Source organism: Perognathus longimembris, chromosome 3 (assembly GCF_023159225.1).
Source record: "Perognathus longimembris pacificus isolate PPM17 chromosome 3, ASM2315922v1, whole genome shotgun sequence".
NCBI classification, from domain to species: Eukaryota; Metazoa; Chordata; class Mammalia; order Rodentia; family Heteromyidae; genus Perognathus; species Perognathus longimembris.
Window position 1 is genome coordinate 59,591,342 of NC_063163.1, and position 21,608 is coordinate 59,612,949.

A 21,608-nucleotide genomic window follows, 5' to 3' on the forward strand; every position below is an offset into this window, starting at 1 on the left:
CTACTAGGAAAGGAAACTAGGGCCTCGTGTATGCTACACGAGGACTCTGCCTAGTGAAGTACATCTCGAGCACTTCCCTCCTGGCCACCCCTCTCTCCAGTACGGATTTCTCAACTCAGAGCCATGTACCTGCTACACTTCTGCCCACGATTAGGTGATTCTTCGTGCCTAGGCTTGCCTGTTCAATGACCCTTCCTCTTAAGCCTTCACCCTAACTTTGGATGGATGTGCATGCCTTTCTTCGTTCATATGTGTAATTCCATCGACAGAATTTGCCAAAACCCAAGGACAGCAATAGGAAGCCATCCAGCATAGAAGTTTCTGCAGAGGTCGATCTCCACTTAATCAGCAAAATGATACACTGCGAGTGTGCTTCAAGAAGCAGAGCCTCAGTCATAAGTACAAAAGCAGTATATTCCTGCAGTCCTGAATTGAAGCCAGAGATTCCGCACACTTCACTGTTCCCACACACACGTATACTCTCTCGCGCTCTCTAATCCTTTCTCTGTCTCTCTCTGTCTCTGTCTCTCTCTCTGTGTCTATATTTCTCTCTCTCTTGCTCCATGGCTCTCTCTGTCAATGTCCAATCTCTTTCATTTGAATTTTGATTTCATTAATGAACCCAGGGTTTATGAATATGGGCATTAACAGCTTGACTTAATGCTATAGATTCATTGGCTTTCTGAATATCGATGCTGCCCATAACGAAGCCATACACAGAAACCTTAGAACCCCAGTTCCAAAGAGATGGCCTTAAGTACACAATGAAAATATTATGCATACATTGATGTCCAAGCCCTAGAGAGGATATATACATCAAAGAACTGAACATACCCAGGAACATAGAAGAGAGGTATAGAAGAGATTTGTTACACCCTTCAAACTGAAACAAACATGTAGCTAATGTAATATGAGACTTCTATTTCTTGACCTGTGTAAAAACTGTTACAGCAGGAACCAAAGCATGGGGTTAGTTGTCATTCCAAGGAGCACACCTAATTATAGTAGGATCCTAAAAAGGCAAACAAACAAATAAACAGAAACACCTAGCAGGTCTCTGTTGATGACCTGGATTCATTGGCCATTAAATTAGTACAAGAGTTTCATGAAAATATGAAGGAAGAAGCCTAGGCATGGGGTGAGTAGGCCCTGAACCCTCCCATGAAGTGAGGCGACCCAGTTCCATGCCCTTCGCCAAGGAGAAGAACAAGGCAAAAAGCAAATTGGCTGATTCCTTACAAGGAGGGTTTCTCCCTTCAGACAGAGGTTGCATTTTCTAGGCTTGTCTTCCCTTCTAGAATATAAGGCAGAGGCAGGTAGACAGTTTAGGATGAAATGAGGCATGGGAAAGTACCAACAGGAATTCAGAGACAACACAACACACACATTACGCAGGAATGAATGCCTCCAGTGAAGGCAATGACACATCATGCCTATTTTCTCTGTTTTTCTTTCCTCCTACGAAAACTGTTGAACACACACACACACACATACACACACACACTCACACACACACACACAATCAGAGAAAACCCAGGGAATAGGTGCTGGTGGAAAACTGAGTCACTTCCACGTGATGTGTACAGCAGAATAAAACACATTGAGATTCCTTGTCCAAGGAGCCAAAGCCCTTTATGCCATCTCCAGTGAGTCAGCCTCAGTGGCCGCGTTTGAGTGGAGACCTCAACTAAAACTTACTTCCTCTGCTTTGTGCTTTTATCCTTCCTCTTTAATTTCCCTTTTTAAGATGCCCATCCCCATCCCTATCCCCCATCCAGTGCTGTCTTTTTCTTGCTATTTCGTTCTCTGTAGTTTGAGCCTGAGAGTTGTAGAACTCCTGAATTTCTGTATTTTTCTTATGTCAGGTAATATGGTGAGGATATCATCTTAGGAAAACCCGGTTTCTTACACCAGAGGAGAGAAAGGAAGGGAGAAAAGATAGTAGAGAGAGAAACAGAGAGAGAGAGAAAGAGAGAGAGAAAGACCGAGAGCCCATACACAAGCTCCTCTGCCTTGTTTAATTATTTACTTATCTACCTATCTACTTATCTTTTCGATTCCTGGGCCTGGAAATCAAGACCTGGGCACGGTCCCTGAGCTGCTTCTGCTCAAACATAATAGTCTACCACTTGCACCACACTGCCAATTCTCCCACTGGAGCAATGGCATAAGGCATTGTGTGCCTTACATATTGTTCCATGATCTGATTGCCTATGCTCCTGGCAGTATGGAGGAGGGTGGTTAATATTGCTGTGGACTCCTATCAGCCTCACTGGGTGAGAGAAGGGTCTCACTAACTTATTTCCTAAGCTGGCTACTCAATGATTTTACCTCCAATTTCCATTCACCAAACAGCCATTGTCAAAGACATGTGTCACAGGCTTCCCCTTCCTGATACAAATTTCTGTGATTTCCTCAGCCATATTGGTGTTCCAACATAGGATCTTTCACTTTCTGACATGTATTACTTTGCACATGCCACCAGTCCATTCATGGTATTTGTGTTTCTTTGTGTGCAGTGTTTAGCTCCCGGCATGTGAATGTGCATCTGTAGGTGTCCAAGTGTCTGTACATACATACAGGCACGTGTGTGTGTGTGTGTGTGTGTGTGTGTGTGTGTGTGTGTGTGTGTGGCCATATCATTAGCAGAATCTGCTAGCTATACACCTGTATGTCCATATATTTTACGGCTTTATCTGTTTCTTACCTTTCAGATACGTTGTCATCATTTGGTGCTGAACAAACCTCATCTTCACATGTTCTATAGGAACAAAAAACACAGATGTAGTCAGATGCCTCACTTCTTTGTAAACTTCATCTTCTGAGTCAAATCATTTTGCAGGTAATTCACGGGTGGACTATGCGTTTTTCCCTCTAACTTTGGTTCTCTTCTCCCCCTTGATTTGGAATAAGGGCCACATTGCAGTTTCAGATAGCTAAAGAAATATACTTGGTGATAAAATACAATTCGGTGATACAGTATTGGAGGTACATTACAGTTCTCCCCTTTGGTCCAATCCGTTCGAGTCTTACAAAAAGCATAATTCAGAAGGGTCTCAGGCTCCTAAGAATAATGACTCCAGAATGCATAGTGCTTATGACCTGTTCCTCTTTTACCCATTTCCTTCTAAGAAAGAAGTCATCCACAGATCTGTCCGTGACAAGTTAAATGCAGTTAGAAAGAGACTGAAATTCCAAAACTTCCTGAGGATGAGTTTACAAATTGCAACCTCTTTTTCCTTTCTCTCCTTGGTTCACCCTGCCCACTTCCAACCATGTGCTCTACACACTGAGCTATGGCCAACTCAAGGGTTTGTGTGTTGAAATTTCCATGTAAATATGTTCATGTATATGTGTGGATGTACACACTCATGTTTATGATCAGATACATAGGGTCACATACAATTCTACATTTTCTAGACATGACTCAACAGCTTACAAATGTAGGACCCTGACCCCCATGTAAATCAGTGACTTGCAAGTTTGCATATCACATTTCTGTATGCTGAGTTGTATATTTCGTAACACACTCTGTATAATAATATGTTTACCTACTCTACCTGTCTGCTCAGGTGTCGACAATGAAACTATAAAAACAAGAGCATCAGGGTTTTGTCACCATATTTTTCTTCCCCCAATTCAATTGTATTGCCTGAGTACACATCCCTTCTATACTATTTAAGTTCTTCATCCTTGAGTCCCTCCATCAACACCTAAATTTCACCATCCTAAGAGGCTTCATGCTCTAACACAAGGACAAAGACCCAGAGACCTGCAGGAGGGCCTCTGGACAATGTGTGCTGGGTTTGGGCTGTCTGCTCTCAATATGGACAAGAATGCATAGATATTGTTCATAAATATAACTTTTGGGGGTCCAATAACTACCTTCCCTTGAATCTGGTATTAAGTAATCTTTGAATATTCGTTTGTGTAGACCTAATTCAAGTCTGACATCTTTTACTAGAATTGAGTTTTCGTGTGGCAGTAATGAAAACATTCAAATTTTGCAAAGAAGAAAATGATGAGTGCATATTTAAGGAGCTACCATCTTGATACCAATGTGTAGTCTATTTTCTCGAGTTTCATTACAATGTAGAGGGACACATCTTCCTTCCTACTCTTCAGGAATTCCTCAGTAAGTCCTCAGACTAATTTCTTACCCCCAGCGATTGCTCAGCTATCTTCCCACCCGTTGGATAAAATGGAACAGTGGAAAATTGGACGCAGGGGTTCATCCACAGTGATGATGAGTGGGAACTTGGAGAACCAGCCACTCCTGCTGCTCTAGGTTCCTCTAGTCTCTGCCAACTGCTACCGGTTCCTTGGTCTTTGAAAATTCTTTTGAGTTTTGCTCTTCCAGGATTCTTTTGTCCCCACATGCAATCTACCAAATCTCATACCAAGGCATTCTGAAAGAAATACCCTTTAGATTTTGCTGATACTTACACAGTGTCTCCAACACAACAGGGACATGTAACATTCCCTTCATGACATATTTTGTTTGATCCATAGAAACAAACTTAGAACGTTTCCTACAGATACTATGTTGAGAACAGGTAGAAACTAGGCTCCTGGCATTTTCTAGTGCTTGATATCTCGCCGCGAACCTCGCAAATCTCAGTGTCCACATTTCTTTACTTGTATAGGTATGTTCACTACCCATACATGCATGGAAACTGAAAAGAGGCTTTTGGGAAAAATGAAAGTTTTACACCTGCCAAAGATGATTTTTATGCAAGATGATATTTGTGGTTTTGTAAGTCCTGGGCAAGAAATCAGGGCCTGGTACTGTCGCTGAGCTTCTTTTGCTCAAGGCTAGCACTCTACCACTTGAGCCACAAAACCATTTCGGGCTTTTTCTGTTTTTGTGGTACTGACTAATCAAAACCTGGGCTTAATGCGTGCTAGGAAAGTGCTCTATCGCTAGGTCACATTCCCAGCCTTTCATGCAAGATTGAAGAATAATAAAGACCTAAAACGTCTACCTAACCTGAGGTCCAACAAAGACCTCTTCTTGTTTAAGTTAAACTCACTTCACAGGAACTCAAGAGTTACATGCCATCTAATTTTCCGCCCGGCAGGTGCGCTCTATTCCCTCTTGTCTGTCCTGCCTCTCACATAGGGACAAGGAATAGCAGGATGGAAGCAGGACTTCCCATTCAATGTGATTGTGGGCCCTTCAGGGTGGCAGTGTTCAAAAGAAGCAAGGTTCGACTCAGGATTGATTAGCTTCTTTCTCCTGGGCTCTACAGTCTGCTGGGCCTACCATTTGGTTTCAGAAAGGCCTTCCCACGTCCCTTGGCTCATTGTGAATAGCTGAAAGGCACTGTGATAACCTAAGGGTTTCAGTGATACTACTTGACTTCACAGCAGACCACGTGCAAGTGTCTTTTCACTTGCTCTGTTATTTTCTACTAGGTTTCACAACCGTTCGTGACTACATGCAGATACTGAGAGGCAGTACTGTGGACTCTGAAGAGTCATCATACTCCAAAATGATATATGGCTCAGATGAAATCAACTCACCCATCGATACTGTCTTCTTTGGACTCAACGACAACGGCTTGTAATCCGCAGTCATCTCTGTGGACATATCAAAATCACACAACAAATTAAGTGGGACAATGGGGGAAGAAACCACACATGTTTTAATGCTACTAGGAAAGGAAACTAGGGCCTCGTGTATGCTACACGAGGACTCTGCCTAGTGAAGTACATCTCGAGCACTTCCCTCCTGGCCACCCCTCTCTCCAGTACGGATTTCTCAACTCAGAGCCATGTACCTGCTACACTTCTGCCCACGATTAGGTGATTCTTCGTGCCTAGGCTTGCCTGTTCAATGACCCTTCCTCTTAAGCCTTCACCCTAACTTTGGATGGATGTGCATGCCTTTCTTCGTTCATATGTGTAATTCCATCGACAGAATTTGCCAAAACCCAAGGACAGCAATAGGAAGCCATCCAGCATAGAAGTTTCTGCAGAGGTCGATCTCCACTTAATCAGCAAAATGATACACTGCGAGTGTGCTTCAAGAAGCAGAGCCTCAGTCATAAGTACAAAAGCAGTATATTCCTGCAGTCCTGAATTGAAGCCAGAGATTCCGCACACTTCACTGTTCCCACACACACGTATACTCTCTCGCGCTCTCTAATCCTTTCTCTGTCTCTCTCTGTCTCTGTCTCTCTCTCTGTGTCTATATTTCTCTCTCTCTTGCTCCATGGCTCTCTCTGTCAATGTCCAATCTCTTTCATTTGAATTTTGATTTCATTAATGAACCCAGGGTTTATGAATATGGGCATTAACAGCTTGACTTAATGCTATAGATTCATTGGCTTTCTGAATATCGATGCTGCCCATAACGAAGCCATACACAGAAACCTTAGAACCCCAGTTCCAAAGAGATGGCCTTAAGTACACAATGAAAATATTATGCATACATTGATGTCCAAGCCCTAGAGAGGATATATACATCAAAGAACTGAACATACCCAGGAACATAGAAGAGAGGTATAGAAGAGATTTGTTACACCCTTCAAACTGAAACAAACATGTAGCTAATGTAATATGAGACTTCTATTTCTTGACCTGTGTAAAAACTGTTACAGCAGGAACCAAAGCATGGGGTTAGTTGTCATTCCAAGGAGCACACCTAATTATAGTAGGATCCTAAAAAGGCAAACAAACAAATAAACAGAAACACCTAGCAGGTCTCTGTTGATGACCTGGATTCATTGGCCATTAAATTAGTACAAGAGTTTCATGAAAATATGAAGGAAGAAGCCTAGGCATGGGGTGAGTAGGCCCTGAACCCTCCCATGAAGTGAGGCGACCCAGTTCCATGCCCTTCGCCAAGGAGAAGAACAAGGCAAAAAGCAAATTGGCTGATTCCTTACAAGGAGGGTTTCTCCCTTCAGACAGAGGTTGCATTTTCTAGGCTTGTCTTCCCTTCTAGAATATAAGGCAGAGGCAGGTAGACAGTTTAGGATGAAATGAGGCATGGGAAAGTACCAACAGGAATTCAGAGACAACACAACACACACATTACGCAGGAATGAATGCCTCCAGTGAAGGCAATGACACATCATGCCTATTTTCTCTGTTTTTCTTTCCTCCTACGAAAACTGTTGAACACACACACACACACATACACACACACACTCACACACACACACACAATCAGAGAAAACCCAGGGAATAGGTGCTGGTGGAAAACTGAGTCACTTCCACGTGATGTGTACAGCAGAATAAAACACATTGAGATTCCTTGTCCAAGGAGCCAAAGCCCTTTATGCCATCTCCAGTGAGTCAGCCTCAGTGGCCGCGTTTGAGTGGAGACCTCAACTAAAACTTACTTCCTCTGCTTTGTGCTTTTATCCTTCCTCTTTAATTTCCCTTTTTAAGATGCCCATCCCCATCCCTATCCCCCATCCAGTGCTGTCTTTTTCTTGCTATTTCGTTCTCTGTAGTTTGAGCCTGAGAGTTGTAGAACTCCTGAATTTCTGTATTTTTCTTATGTCAGGTAATATGGTGAGGATATCATCTTAGGAAAACCCGGTTTCTTACACCAGAGGAGAGAAAGGAAGGGAGAAAAGATAGTAGAGAGAGAAACAGAGAGAGAGAGAAAGAGAGAGAGAAAGACCGAGAGCCCATACACAAGCTCCTCTGCCTTGTTTAATTATTTACTTATCTACCTATCTACTTATCTTTTCGATTCCTGGGCCTGGAAATCAAGACCTGGGCACGGTCCCTGAGCTGCTTCTGCTCAAACATAATAGTCTACCACTTGCACCACACTGCCAATTCTCCCACTGGAGCAATGGCATAAGGCATTGTGTGCCTTACATATTGTTCCATGATCTGATTGCCTATGCTCCTGGCAGTATGGAGGAGGGTGGTTAATATTGCTGTGGACTCCTATCAGCCTCACTGGGTGAGAGAAGGGTCTCACTAACTTATTTCCTAAGCTGGCTACTCAATGATTTTACCTCCAATTTCCATTCACCAAACAGCCATTGTCAAAGACATGTGTCACAGGCTTCCCCTTCCTGATACAAATTTCTGTGATTTCCTCAGCCATATTGGTGTTCCAACATAGGATCTTTCACTTTCTGACATGTATTACTTTGCACATGCCACCAGTCCATTCATGGTATTTGTGTTTCTTTGTGTGCAGTGTTTAGCTCCCGGCATGTGAATGTGCATCTGTAGGTGTCCAAGTGTCTGTACATACATACAGGCGTGTGTGTGTGTGTGTGTGTGTGTGTGTGTGTGTGTGTGCCATATCATTAGCAGAATCTGCTAGCTATACACCTGTATGTCCATATATTTTACGGCTTTATCTGTTTCTTACCTTTCAGATACGTTGTCATCATTTGGTGCTGAACAAACCTCATCTACACATGTTCTATAGGAACAAAAAACACAGATGTAGTCAGATGCCTCACTTCTTTGTAAACTTCATCTTCTGAGTCAAATCATTTTGCAGGTAATTCACGGGTGGACTATGCGTTTTTCCCTCTAACTTTGGTTCTCTTCTCCCCCTTGATTTGGAATAAGGGCCACATTGCAGTTTCAGATAGCTAAAGAAATATACTTGGTGATAAAATACAATTCGGTGATACAGTATTGGAGGTACATTACAGTTCTCCCCTTTGGTCCAATCCGTTCGAGTCTTACAAAAAGCATAATTCAGAAGGGTCTCAGGCTCCTAAGAATAATGACTCCAGAATGCATAGTGCTTATGACCTGTTCCTCTTTTACCCATTTCCTTCTAAGAAAGAAGTCATCCACAGATCTGTCCGTGACAAGTTAAATGCAGTTAGAAAGAGACTGAAATTCCAAAACTTCCTGAGGATGAGTTTACAAATTGCAACCTCTTTTTCCTTTCTCTCCTTGGTTCACCCTGCCCACTTCCAACCATGTGCTCTACACACTGAGCTATGGCCAACTCAAGGGTTTGTGTGTTGAAATTTCCATGTAAATATGTTCATGTATATGTGTGGATGTACACACTCATGTTTATGATCAGATACATAGGGTCACATACAATTCTACATTTTCTAGACATGACTCAACAGCTTACAAATGTAGGACCCTGACCCCCATGTAAATCAGTGACTTGCAAGTTTGCATATCACATTTCTGTATGCTGAGTTGTATATTTCGTAACACACTCTGTATAATAATATGTTTACCTACTCTACCTGTCTGCTCAGGTGTCGACAATGAAACTATAAAAACAAGAGCATCAGGGTTTTGTCACCATATTTTTCTTCCCCCAATTCAATTGTATTGCCTGAGTACACATCCCTTCTATACTATTTAAGTTCTTCATCCTTGAGTCCCTCCATCAACACCTAAATTTCACCATCCTAAGAGGCTTCATGCTCTAACACAAGGACAAAGACCCAGAGACCTGCAGGAGGGCCTCTGGACAATGTGTGCTGGGTTTGGGCTGTCTGCTCTCAATATGGACAAGAATGCATAGATATTGTTCATAAATATAACTTTTGGGGGTCCAATAACTACCTTCCCTTGAATCTGGTATTAAGTAATCTTTGAATATTCGTTTGTGTAGACCTAATTCAAGTCTGACATCTTTTACTAGAATTGAGTTTTCGTGTGGCAGTAATGAAAACATTCAAATTTTGCAAAGAAGAAAATGATGAGTGCATATTTAAGGAGCTACCATCTTGATACCAATGTGTAGTCTATTTTCTCGAGTTTCATTACAATGTAGAGGGACACATCTTCCTTCCTACTCTTCAGGAATTCCTCAGTAAGTCCTCAGACTAATTTCTTACCCCCAGCGATTGCTCAGCTATCTTCCCACCCGTTGGATAAAATGGAACAGTGGAAAATTGGACGCAGGGGTTCATCCACAGTGATGATGAGTGGGAACTTGGAGAACCAGCCACTCCTGCTGCTCTAGGTTCCTCTAGTCTCTGCCAACTGCTACCGGTTCCTTGGTCTTTGAAAATTCTTTTGAGTTTTGCTCTTCCAGGATTCTTTTGTCCCCACATGCAATCTACCAAATCTCATACCAAGGCATTCTGAAAGAAATACCCTTTAGATTTTGCTGATACTTACACAGTGTCTCCAACACAACAGGGACATGTAACATTCCCTTCATGACATATTTTGTTTGATCCATAGAAACAAACTTAGAACGTTTCCTACAGATACTATGTTGAGAACAGGTAGAAACTAGGCTCCTGGCATTTTCTAGTGCTTGATATCTTGCCGCGAACCTCGCAAATCTCAGTGTCCACATTTCTTTACTTGTATAGGTATGTTCACTACCCATACATGCATGGAAACTGAAAAGAGGCTTTTGGGAAAAATGAAAGTTTTACACCTGCCAAAGATGATTTTTATGCAAGATGATATTTGTGGTTTTGTAAGTCCTGGGCAAGAAATCAGGGCCTGGTACTGTCGCTGAGCTTCTTTTGCTCAAGGCTAGCACTCTACCACTTGAGCCACAAAACCATTTCGGGCTTTTTCTGTTTTTGTGGTACTGACTAATCAAAACCTGGGCTTAATGCGTGCTAGGAAAGTGCTCTATCGCTAGGTCACATTCCCAGCCTTTCATGCAAGATTGAAGAATAATAAAGACCTAAAACGTCTACCTAACCTGAGGTCCAACAAAGACCTCTTCTTGTTTAAGTTAAACTCACTTCACAGGAACTCAAGAGTTACATGCCATCTAATTTTCCGCCCGGCAGGTGCGCTCTATTCCCTCCTGTCTGTCCTGCCTCTCACATAGGGACAAGGAATAGCAGGATGGAAGCAGGACTTCCCATTCAATGTGATTGTGGGCCCTTCAGGGTGGCAGTGTTCAAAAGAAGCAAGGTTCGACTCAGGATTGATTAGCTTCTTTCTCCTGGGCTCTACAGTCTGCTGGGCCTACCATTTGGTTTCAGAAAGGCCTTCCCACGTCCCTTGGCTCATTGTGAATAGCTGAAAGGCACTGTGATAACCTAAGGGTTTCAGTGATACTACTTGACTTCACAGCAGACCACGTGCAAGTGTCTTTTCACTTGCTCTGTTATTTTCTACTAGGTTTCACAACCGTTCGTGACTACATGCAGATACTGAGAGGCAGTACTGTGGACTCTGAAGAGTCATCATACTCCAAAATGATATATGGCTCAGATGAAATCAACTCACCCATCGATACTGTCTTCTTTGGACTCAACGACAACGGCTTGTAATCCGCAGTCATCTCTGTGGACATATCAAAATCACACAACAAATTAAGTGGGACAATGGGGGAAGAAACCACACATGTTTTAATGCTACTAGGAAAGGAAACTAGGGCCTCGTGTATGCTACACGAGGACTCTGCCTAGTGAAGTACATCTCGAGCACTTCCCTCCTGGCCACCCCTCTCTCCAGTACGGATTTCTCAACTCAGAGCCATGTACCTGCTACACTTCTGCCCACGATTAGGTGATTCTTTGCCTAGGCTTGCCTGTTCAATGACCCTTCCTCTTAAGCCTTCACCCTAACTTTGGATGGATGTGCATGCCTTTCTTCGTTCATATGTGTAATTCCATCGACAGAATTTGCCAAAACCCAAGGACAGCAATAGGAAGCCATCCAGCATAGAAGTTTCTGCAGAGGTCGATCTCCACTTAATCAGCAAAATGATACACTGCGAGTGTGCTTCAAGAAGCAGAGCCTCAGTCATAAGTACAAAAGCAGTATATTCCTGCAGTCCTGAATTGAAGCCAGAGATTCCGCACACTTCACTGTTCCCACACACACGTATACTCTCTCGCGCTCTCTAATCCTTTCTCTGTCTCTCTCTGTCTCTGTCTCTCTCTCTGTGTCTATATTTCTCTCTCTCTTGCTCCATGGCTCTCTCTGTCAATGTCCAATCTCTTTCATTTGAATTTTGATTTCATTAATGAACCCAGGGTTTATGAATATGGGCATTAACAGCTTGACTTAATGCTATAGATTCATTGGCTTTCTGAATATCGATGCTGCCCATAACGAAGCCATACACAGAAACCTTAGAACCCCAGTTCCAAAGAGATGGCCTTAAGTACACAATGAAAATATTATGCATACATTGATGTCCAAGCCCTAGAGAGGATATATACATCAAAGAACTGAACATACCCAGGAACATAGAAGAGAGGTATAGAAGAGATTTGTTACACCCTTCAAACTGAAACAAACATGTAGCTAATGTAATATGAGACTTCTATTTCTTGACCTGTGTAAAAACTGTTACAGCAGGAACCAAAGCATGGGGTTAGTTGTCATTCCAAGGAGCACACCTAATTATAGTAGGATCCTAAAAAGGCAAACAAACAAATAAACAGAAACACCTAGCAGGTCTCTGTTGATGACCTGGATTCATTGGCCATTAAATTAGTACAAGAGTTTCATGAAAATATGAAGGAAGAAGCCTAGGCATGGGGTGAGTAGGCCCTGAACCCTCCCATGAAGTGAGGCGACCCAGTGTTCCATGCCCTTCGCCAAGGAGAAGAACAAGGCAAAAAGCAAATTGGCTGATTCCTTACAAGCAGGGTTTCTCCCTTCAGACAGAGGTTGCATTTTCTAGGCTTGTCTTCCCTTCTAGAATGTAAGGCAGAGGCAGTAGACAGTATAGGATGAAATGAGGCATGGCAAGTACCACCAGGATTTCAGAGACAACACAACACACACATTACGCAGGAATGAATGGCTCCAGTGAAGGCAATGACACATCATGCCTATTTTCTCTGTTTTTCTTTCCTCCTACGAAAACTGTTGAACACACACACACACACATACACACACACACTCACACAAACACACACACAATCAGAGAAAACCCAGGGAATAGGTGCTGGTGGAAAACTGAGTCACTTCCACGTGATGTGTACAGCAGAATAAAACACATTGAGATTCCTTGTCCAAGGAGCCAAAGCCCTTTATGCCATCTCCAGTGAGTCAGCCTCAGTGGCCGCGTTTGAGTGGAGACCTCAACTAAAACTTACTTCCTCTGCTTTGTGCTTTTATCCTTCCTCTTTAATTTCCCTTTTTAAGATGCCCATCCCCATCCCTATCCCCCATCCAGTGCTGTCTTTTTCTTGCTATTTCGTTCTCTGTAGTTTGAGCCTGAGAGTTGTAGAACTCCTGAATTTCTGTATTTTTCTTAAGTCAGGTAATATGGTGAGGATATCATCTTAGGAAAACCCGGTTTCTTACACCAGAGGAGAGAAAGGAAGGGAGAAAAGATAGTAGAGAGAGAAACAGAGAGAGAGAGAAAGAGAGAGAGAAAGACCGAGAGCCCATACAGAAGCTCCTCTGCCTTGTTTAATTATTTACTTATCTACCTATCTACTTATCTTTTCGATTCCTGGGCCTGGAAATCAAGACCTGGGCACGGTCCCTGAGCTGCTTCTGCTCAAACATAATAGTCTACCACTTGCACCACACTGCCAATTCTCCCACTGGAGCAATGGCATAAGGCATTGTGTGCCTTACATATTGTTCCATGATCTGATTGCCTATGCTCCTGGCAGTATGGAGGAGGGTGGTTAATATTGCTGTGGACTCCTATCAGCCTCACTGGGTGAGAGAAGGGTCTCACTAACTTATTTCCTAAGCTGGCTACTCAATGATTTTACCTCCAATTTCCATTCACCAAACAGCCATTGTCAAAGACATGTGTCACAGGCTTCCCCTTCCTGATACAAATTTCTGTGATTTCCTCAGCCATATTGGTGTTCCAACATAGGATCTTTCACTTTCTGACATGTATTACTTTGCACAGGCCACCAGTCCATTCATGGTATTTGTGTTTCTTTGTGTGCAGTGTTTAGCTCCCGGCATGTGAATGTGCATCTGTAGGTGTCCAAGTGTCTGTACATACATACAGGCACGTGTGTGTGTGTGTGTGTGTGTGTGTGTGTGTGTGCCATATCTGCTAGCTATACACCTGTATGTCCATATATTTTACGGCTTTATCTGTTTCTTACCTTTCAGATACGTTGTCATCATTTGGTGCTGAACAAACCTCATCTTCACATGTTCTATAGGAACAAAAAACACAGATGTAGTCAGATGCCTCACTTCTTTGTAAACTTCATCTTCTGAGTCAAATCATTTTGCAGGTAATTCACGGGTGGACTATGCGTTTTTCCCTCTAACTTTGGTTCTCTTCTCCCCCTTGATTTGGAATAAGGGCCACATTGCAGTTTCAGATAGCTAAAGAAATATACTTGGTGATAAAATACAATTCGGTGATACAGTATTGGAGGTACATTACAGTTCTCCCCTTTGGTCCAATCCGTTCGAGTCTTACAAAAAGCATAATTCAGAAGGGTCTCAGGCTCCTAAGAATAATGACACCAGAATGCACATTGCTTATGACCTGTTCCTCTTTTACCCATTTCCTTCTAAGAAAGAAGTCATCCACAGATCTGTCCGTGACAAGTTAAATGCAGTTAGAAAGAGACTGAAATTCCAAAACTTCCTGAGGATGAGTTTACAAATTGCAACCTCTTTTTCCTTTCTCTCCTTGGTTCACCCTGCCCACTTCCAACCATGTGCTCTACACACTGAGCTATGGCCAACTCAAGGGTTTGTGTGTTGAAATTTCCATGTAAATATGTTCATGTATATGTGTGGATGTACACACTCATGCTTATGATCAGATACATAGGGTCACATACAATTCTACATTTTCTAGACATGACTCAACAGCTTACAAATGTAGGACCCTGACCCCCATGTAAATCAGTGACTTGCAAGTTTGCATATCACATTTCTGTATGCTGAGTTGTATATTTCGTAACACACTCTGTATAATAATATGTTTACCTACTCTACCTGTCTGCTCAGGTGTCGACAATGAAACTATAAAAACAAGAGCATCAGGGTTTTGTCACCATATTTTTCTTCCCCCAATTCAATTGTATTGCCTGAGTACACATCCCTTCTATACTATTTAAGTTCTTCATCCTTGAGTCCCTCCATCAACACCTAAATTTCACCATCCTAAGAGGCTTCATGCTCTAACACAAGGACAAAGACCCAGAGACCTGCAGGAGGGCCTCTGGACAATGTGTGCTGGGTTTGGGCTGTCTGCTCTCAATATGGACAAGAATGCATAGATATTGTTCATAAATATAACTTTTGGGGGTCCAATAACTACCTTCCCTTGAATCTGGTATTAAGTAATCTTTGAATATTCGTTTGTGTAGACCTAATTCAAGTCTGACATCTTTTACTAGAATTGAGTTTTCGTGTGGCAGTAATGAAAACATTCAAATTTTGCAAAGAAGAAAATGATGAGTGCATATTTAAGGAGCTACCATCTTGATACCAATGTGTAGTCTATTTTCTCGAGTTTCATTACAATGTAGAGGGACACATCTTCCTTCCTACTCTTCAGGAATTCCTCAGTAAGTCCTCAGACTAATTTCTTACCCCCAGCCATTGCTCAGCTATCTTCCCACCCGTTGGATAAAATGGAACAGTGGAAAATTGGACGCAGGGATTCATCCACAGTGATGATGAGTGGGAACTTGGAGAACCAGCCACACCTGGTGCTCTAGGTTCCTCTAGTCTCTGCCAACTGCTACCGGTTCCTTGGTCTTTGAAAATTCTTTTGAGTTTTGCTCTTCCAGGATTCTTTTGTCCCCACATGCAATCTACCAAATCTCATACCAAGGCATTCTGAAAGAAATACCCTTTAGATTTTGCTGATACTTACACAGTGTCTCCAACACAACAGGGACATGTAACATTCCCTTCATGACATATTTTGTTTGATCCATAGAAACAAACTTAGAACGTTTCCTACAGATACTATGTTGAGAACAGGTAGAAACTAGGCTCCTGGCATTTTCTAGTGCTTGATATCTTGCCGCGAACCTCGCAAATCTCAGTGTCCACATTTCTTTACTTGTATAGGTATGTTCACTACCCATACATGCATGGAAACTGAAAAGAGGCTTTTGGGAAAAATGAAAGTTTTACACCTGCCAAAGATGATTTTTATGCAAGATGGTATTTGTGGTTTTGTAAGTCCTGGGCAAGAACTCAGGGCCTGGGCACTGTCCCTGAGCTTCTTTTGCTCAAGGCTAGCACTCTACCACTTGAGCCACAACACCATTTCTGGCTTTTTCTGTTTATGTGGTACTGAGGAATCAAACCCTGGGCTTCATGCGTGCTAGGTAAGCTCTATCGCTAGGTCACATTCCCAGCCTTTATGCAACATTTAAGAATAATAAAGACCTAAAACGTCTACCTAACCTGAGGTCAAACAATGACCTCTTCTTGTTTAAGTTCAACTCACTTCACAGAAACTCAAGAGTTACATGCCATCTAATTTTCCACATTGCAGGTGTGCTCTATTCCCTCCTGTCTGTCCTGCCTCTCACATAGGGACAAGGAATAGCAGGATGGAAGCAGGACTTCCCATTCAATGTGATTGTGGGCCCTTCAGGGTGGCAGTGTTCAAAAGAAGCAAGGTTCGACTCAGGATTGATTAGCTTCTTTCTCCTGGGCTCTACAGTCTGCTGGGCCTACCATTTGGTTTCAGAAAGGCCTTCCCAGCTCCCTTGGCGCATTGTGAGTAGCTGAAAGGCACTGTGATAACCTAAGGGTTTCAGTGATACTACTTCACTTCACAGCAGACCAAGAGCAAATGTCTTTTCACTTGCTCTGTTATTTTCTACTAGGTTTCTCAACCGTTCGTGACTACATGCAGATACTGAGAGGCAGTACTGTGGACTCAGAAGAGTCATCATACTCCAAAATGATATATGGCTCAGTTAAAATCAACTCACCCATCGATACTGTCTTCTTTGGACTCAACGACAACGGCTTGTAATCCGCAGTCGTCTCTGTGGATATATCAAAATCACACAACAAATTAAGTGGGTCAATGGGGGAAGAAACCACCACTTGTTTTAATGCTACTAGGATAGGAAACTAGGGCCTTGTGTATGCTACACCAGGACTCTGCCAAGTGAAGTACATCTCGAGCTCTTTGCTCCTGGCCACCCCTCTCTCCAGTAAGGAGTTTTCAACTCAGAGCCTTGTACCTGCTACACTTCTGCCCACGGTTAGGTGATTCTTTATGCCTAGGCTTGCCTGTTCAATGACCCTCCCTCTTAAGCCTTCACCCTAACTTTGGATGGATGTGCACGCCTTTCTTCGTTCATATGTGTAATTCCATCGACCGAATTTGCCAGACCCAAGGACAGCAATAGGAAGCCATCCAGCATAGAAGTTTCTGCAGAGGTCGATCTCCACTTAATCAGCAAAATGATACACTGCAAGTGTGCTTCAAGAAGCAGAGCCTCAGTCATAAGCACAAAAGCAGAATATTCCAGAAGTCCTGAGTTGAAGCCAGAGATTTAGATGACTTCACTGTTCCCACATACATGTATACTCTCTTGCATTCTTTAATCCTTTTTCTGTCTCTCTCTGTCTTTGTCTCTGTCTCTCTGTGTGTCTCTATTTCTCTCTCTCTTGCTCCATGGCTCGCTCTGTCAATGTCCAATGTCTTTCATTTGAAATTTGTTTTCATTAATGAACCCAATGTTTTTGAATGTGAACAGTAAGGAACTTGCCTTAATGTCATGTGTTCATTCGCGTTCTGGATATAGATGCTACCCATAAAGAAGTCATACTCAGATACCTTAGAACCACAGTTGTAAAGAGATGGCATTAAGTACAAAACGAAAATATTATGCATACATTGATGTCTAAGCCCTAGCTAGGATATACACATCAAAGAATTGTGCATACCCAGAAAAATATGGAAAATATGTGTAGAAGAGACTCTTTATATCCTTCAAAGTTAAACAAACATGTAGCTAATGTAATACGAGATTTCAATTGTTTTACCTGTGCAAAAATTGTTACTTCAGGAACCTAAGGCATGGAACTATTTGTCATTCCAAGGAGCACACCTCATTAAATTAGGATCCACAAATGTTGAACAAACCAAAAAAACAAAAAAACCTAGTAGGTCTTTGTTTATGACCTGGATTCACTGGCCATTGAATTAGTAAAACAGTTTCATGAAAATATGAAGGAAGAAGTCTAGGCATGGGTTGAGTAGACACTGAACCCTCCCATGAGGTGGGGTGACCCAGTGTTCCATGCCCATCACCAAGGAAAAGAACAAGGCAAAAAGTAAATTTGCTGATTATTGCAAGCTTGCTTTCTCCTTTCAGACAGAGGTTGCATTTTCTAGGCTTGTCTTCCCTTCTAGAATATAACACAGAGGCAGGTGGACAGTTTAGGGGGAAAGGAGGCATGGGAAAGTACCAACAGGAATTCAGAGACAACACAACCCACACATTCCTCAGGAATGGATGGCTCCAGTGTTGGCAATGACACATCATGCCTATTTTCTGTTTTCCTTTCCTCCTTCCAAAACTGTTGAACACACACACACACACACACACACACACACAGACACACACACACACACACACACACACACGGAATAGGTGCTGATGGAAAATTGAGTCACTTCCAAGTGATGTGTACAGCAGAATAAAACACATTGAGATTCCTTCACCAAGGAGCCAAAGCCCTTTCTGCAATCCCCAATGAGTCAGCCTCAGTGGCTGCATTTGAGTGGAGACCTCACCTAAAAATTTCCTTCCTATTGATGATGTTCGTGTATCACCTTCTTGTGATTGTATCTACACTATCTCTGTAATCTTGTCTGAGTGTATGGGAAACAGTGTGTACTGGTATTAGAATTAGGAAATCCAAAGGGAATACCAAAATTGAGAGACAAAGGGTAAAATACGAGAAACAACAACAAAAGCAATACTTGCAAAACTGTTTGGTGTAAGTGAACTGAACACCTCAGGGGGGGACAGGGGGAGGGGAAGGGGGTTATGAGGGACAAGGTAACAAACAGTACAAGAAATGTATCCAATGCCTAACATGTGAAACTGTAACCTCTCTGTACATCAGTTTTATAATAAAAACTTAAAAAAAAATTTCCTTCCTCTGCTTTTTTGTTTTATTCTTCCTCCTTAATTTTCCTTTCTAAGACGCCCATCCACATCCCCCTATATCCAATGCTTTCTTTTTTCGCTTTTTCGTTCTCTGTAGTTATTGCCTGAGGGTTGTATAACTCCTGAATTTCTGTATTTTTCTTAAATCAGGTAACATGGGGGAAATATCATCTTAGGAAAACCAGGTTTCTTACACCAGAGGAGAGAAAGGAAGGGGGAAAAGGCAGGAGGGATAGAGAGAAAGAAAGACGAAGAGATCATACAAAAACACTTCTACCTTTACTTTATTTGTATAATTATTTACTTATCTACTTATCTTTTCGATTCCTGGGCCTTGAACTCAAGACCTGGGCATGGTCCCTGAGCTCCTTCTGCTCAAACATAATAGTCTACCACTTGCACCACACTTTGAATTCTCCCATGGGAGCAATGGCCCAAGTCATTGTGTGCCTTAGGTATTGTTCCATGATCTGATTCCCTATGCTTGTGGCAGTATGCCGGGAGGGGGAGGGCGGGGGGATGGTGGTTAATTTGCTGTGAACTCCGAATAGTATTACTGGGTGAGAAGGGTTTCAATAACTTTTTTCCTAAACTGGCTACTCAATGATTTTACCTGAAATTTCCGTTTACCAAACAGCAAATGTCAAAGGCATGTTGACAGGCTTAACATTTCTGATACATATTTCTTTGATTTCCTGACCCATATTGGTTTTCCAACCCAGGATCTTTCACTTTCTGACATGTGGTGTATTGCACATGCCATAAGTCCATTCATGGTGTTTGTGCTTCTTTGTGTCCAATGTCCAGCTCCCGGCATGTGAATGTGCATCTGTATGTGTCCATATGTGTGTGTGTATGTGTGTGTTGGGGGACATATGATTAGCAGAATCTGCTAGATGTACACCTGTTTGTCCATATATTTTATGGCTTTATCTGTATCTTCCCTTTCAGATATGTTATCATTATATGCTGAAAAAACCTCATGTTCCAATGTTCTATAGGAACAGAAAAATACAGATGTAGTCAGAGGCCTCATGAGTTTGTAGACTTCATATTCTGAGTCAAATCATTTTGCAGGTAATACACGGGTGGACTATGTGTTTTTCCCTCTAACTTTGGTTCTCTTCTCCCCCTTTTTTTGGAATAAGGGCCACATTACTGTTTCAGATAGTTTAAGAAATACTTGTGTTTAGTTTGATCCTGACTGTTGTATAACTCCTGAATTTCTGTATTTTTCTTAGAACAGGGAACATGGTCGAGATAATATCTTAGGAAAACTGGGTTTCTTATACCAGAGGAGAAAAAGTAAGGGAGAAAAGTTACTAGTGAGAGAAACGGAGAAAGACAGACATATCATAAGAAGCTTCTCTACCTTAATTTTATTTGTTTACTTATTTACTTTTCTACCTATTTATCTTTTCCATTCCTGGGCCTTGAACTCAAGACCTGGGCACGGTCCCTGAGCTGCTTCCGCTCAAGCAAAACATTCTACCACTTGAACCATACTGCCAATTCTCCCACTGGAGCAATGGCCCAGGTCATTGTGTGCTTTAGGTATCATTCCATGATCTGATTTTTCCTATGCTCCAGGCACGGGAGCGGAGGGCTATTTGAGTTGTGAGCTCCTATATCAGGCTCAGTAGCTGAGATGAGGGTCTCAATAACTTCTTTCCAAAGTTGGCTTCTCAGTGAGATTACCCCTAATTTCTATTCACCACACAGTCATTATTGAAGGCATGTGTGACAGGCATGCACTTTCGTATACATTTTTCTTTCATTTCTCAAGCTGTACTGGTGGTCCAACACAGAAACTTTCACTTTCTGACATGTGCTACATCGGACATGCCACCAGTCCTTTCATGGTAGCTGTGCTTCTTTTCGTTCAAGTGTTCATCTCAAGGTGCATGAATGTACTTTTGTGTGTGTCCATGTGTCTGTAGGTAGATATATATATATAATATATAAATATATACATAGGCACAAATATATTCACATGTGGTTATATCATTAGCAGAAACTTCTAGCTATACACCTGCCTATCCATATATTTTATGGCTTTATTTGTATCTTGCATTTCAGGAACCCTGCCACCATCATGTCCTGAACAAACTTCATGTTCAGATCTGGTATAGGAACAAAAAAATACAGATATAATCAGATGCCTCATGAATTTGTGGACTTCATATTCTGAGACAAATCATTTTGCAGGGCATACACTGGTGTTTTCCCCACTACTTTTGGTTGTCTTCTCACCCTTTCTTTGGAATAATGGCAAAATTACATTTTCACATACTTAAGGAAATACACTTTGTGATACAAGATTGATGGTAAGCTTGATCAGCATTTACTGGATTGTTTATTTTCATCCCTAAATCATTAAATTATATACAAATATCATGTGAATTTATAGACTTAATTTTCAATTAAAATTTGCTATTGTTGACCTAGCACTAAACAATAAGTAGAAATGGGAATTTTACATATTTAGCTAAGTGAAAATGGTACTTCCATTTTCTCCTAGAAATAAATTTAATTTACCCAGGAATTTACCTTTCTAACTCTGATAAAGAAAGCTTCCATACAAGACTAAAGAATTTTTCCTCCTGGAAAACC

General features: G+C 41.9%; 1 protein-coding gene across 1 annotated transcript in view; it reads right to left on the minus strand.

Moving 5' to 3' along the window:
* Positions 1–21,608, minus strand: part of LOC125347617 (phosphatidylinositol 3,4,5-trisphosphate 3-phosphatase TPTE2-like) — an 85,108-nt gene that overhangs the window by 48,850 nt on the left and 14,650 nt on the right. Inside the window, exons 2-6 of the mRNA XM_048340611.1 lie at positions 17,586–17,653; positions 16,797–16,853; positions 13,980–14,033; positions 8,351–8,404; positions 2,708–2,761 (exon numbers count right to left, since the gene is read on the minus strand). Of these exons, the coding sequence (XP_048196568.1) occupies positions 2,708–2,761; positions 8,351–8,404; positions 13,980–14,033; positions 16,797–16,853; positions 17,586–17,653 (287 nt within the window). The remainder of the gene's footprint in view (positions 1–2,707; positions 2,762–8,350; positions 8,405–13,979; positions 14,034–16,796; positions 16,854–17,585; positions 17,654–21,608) is intronic.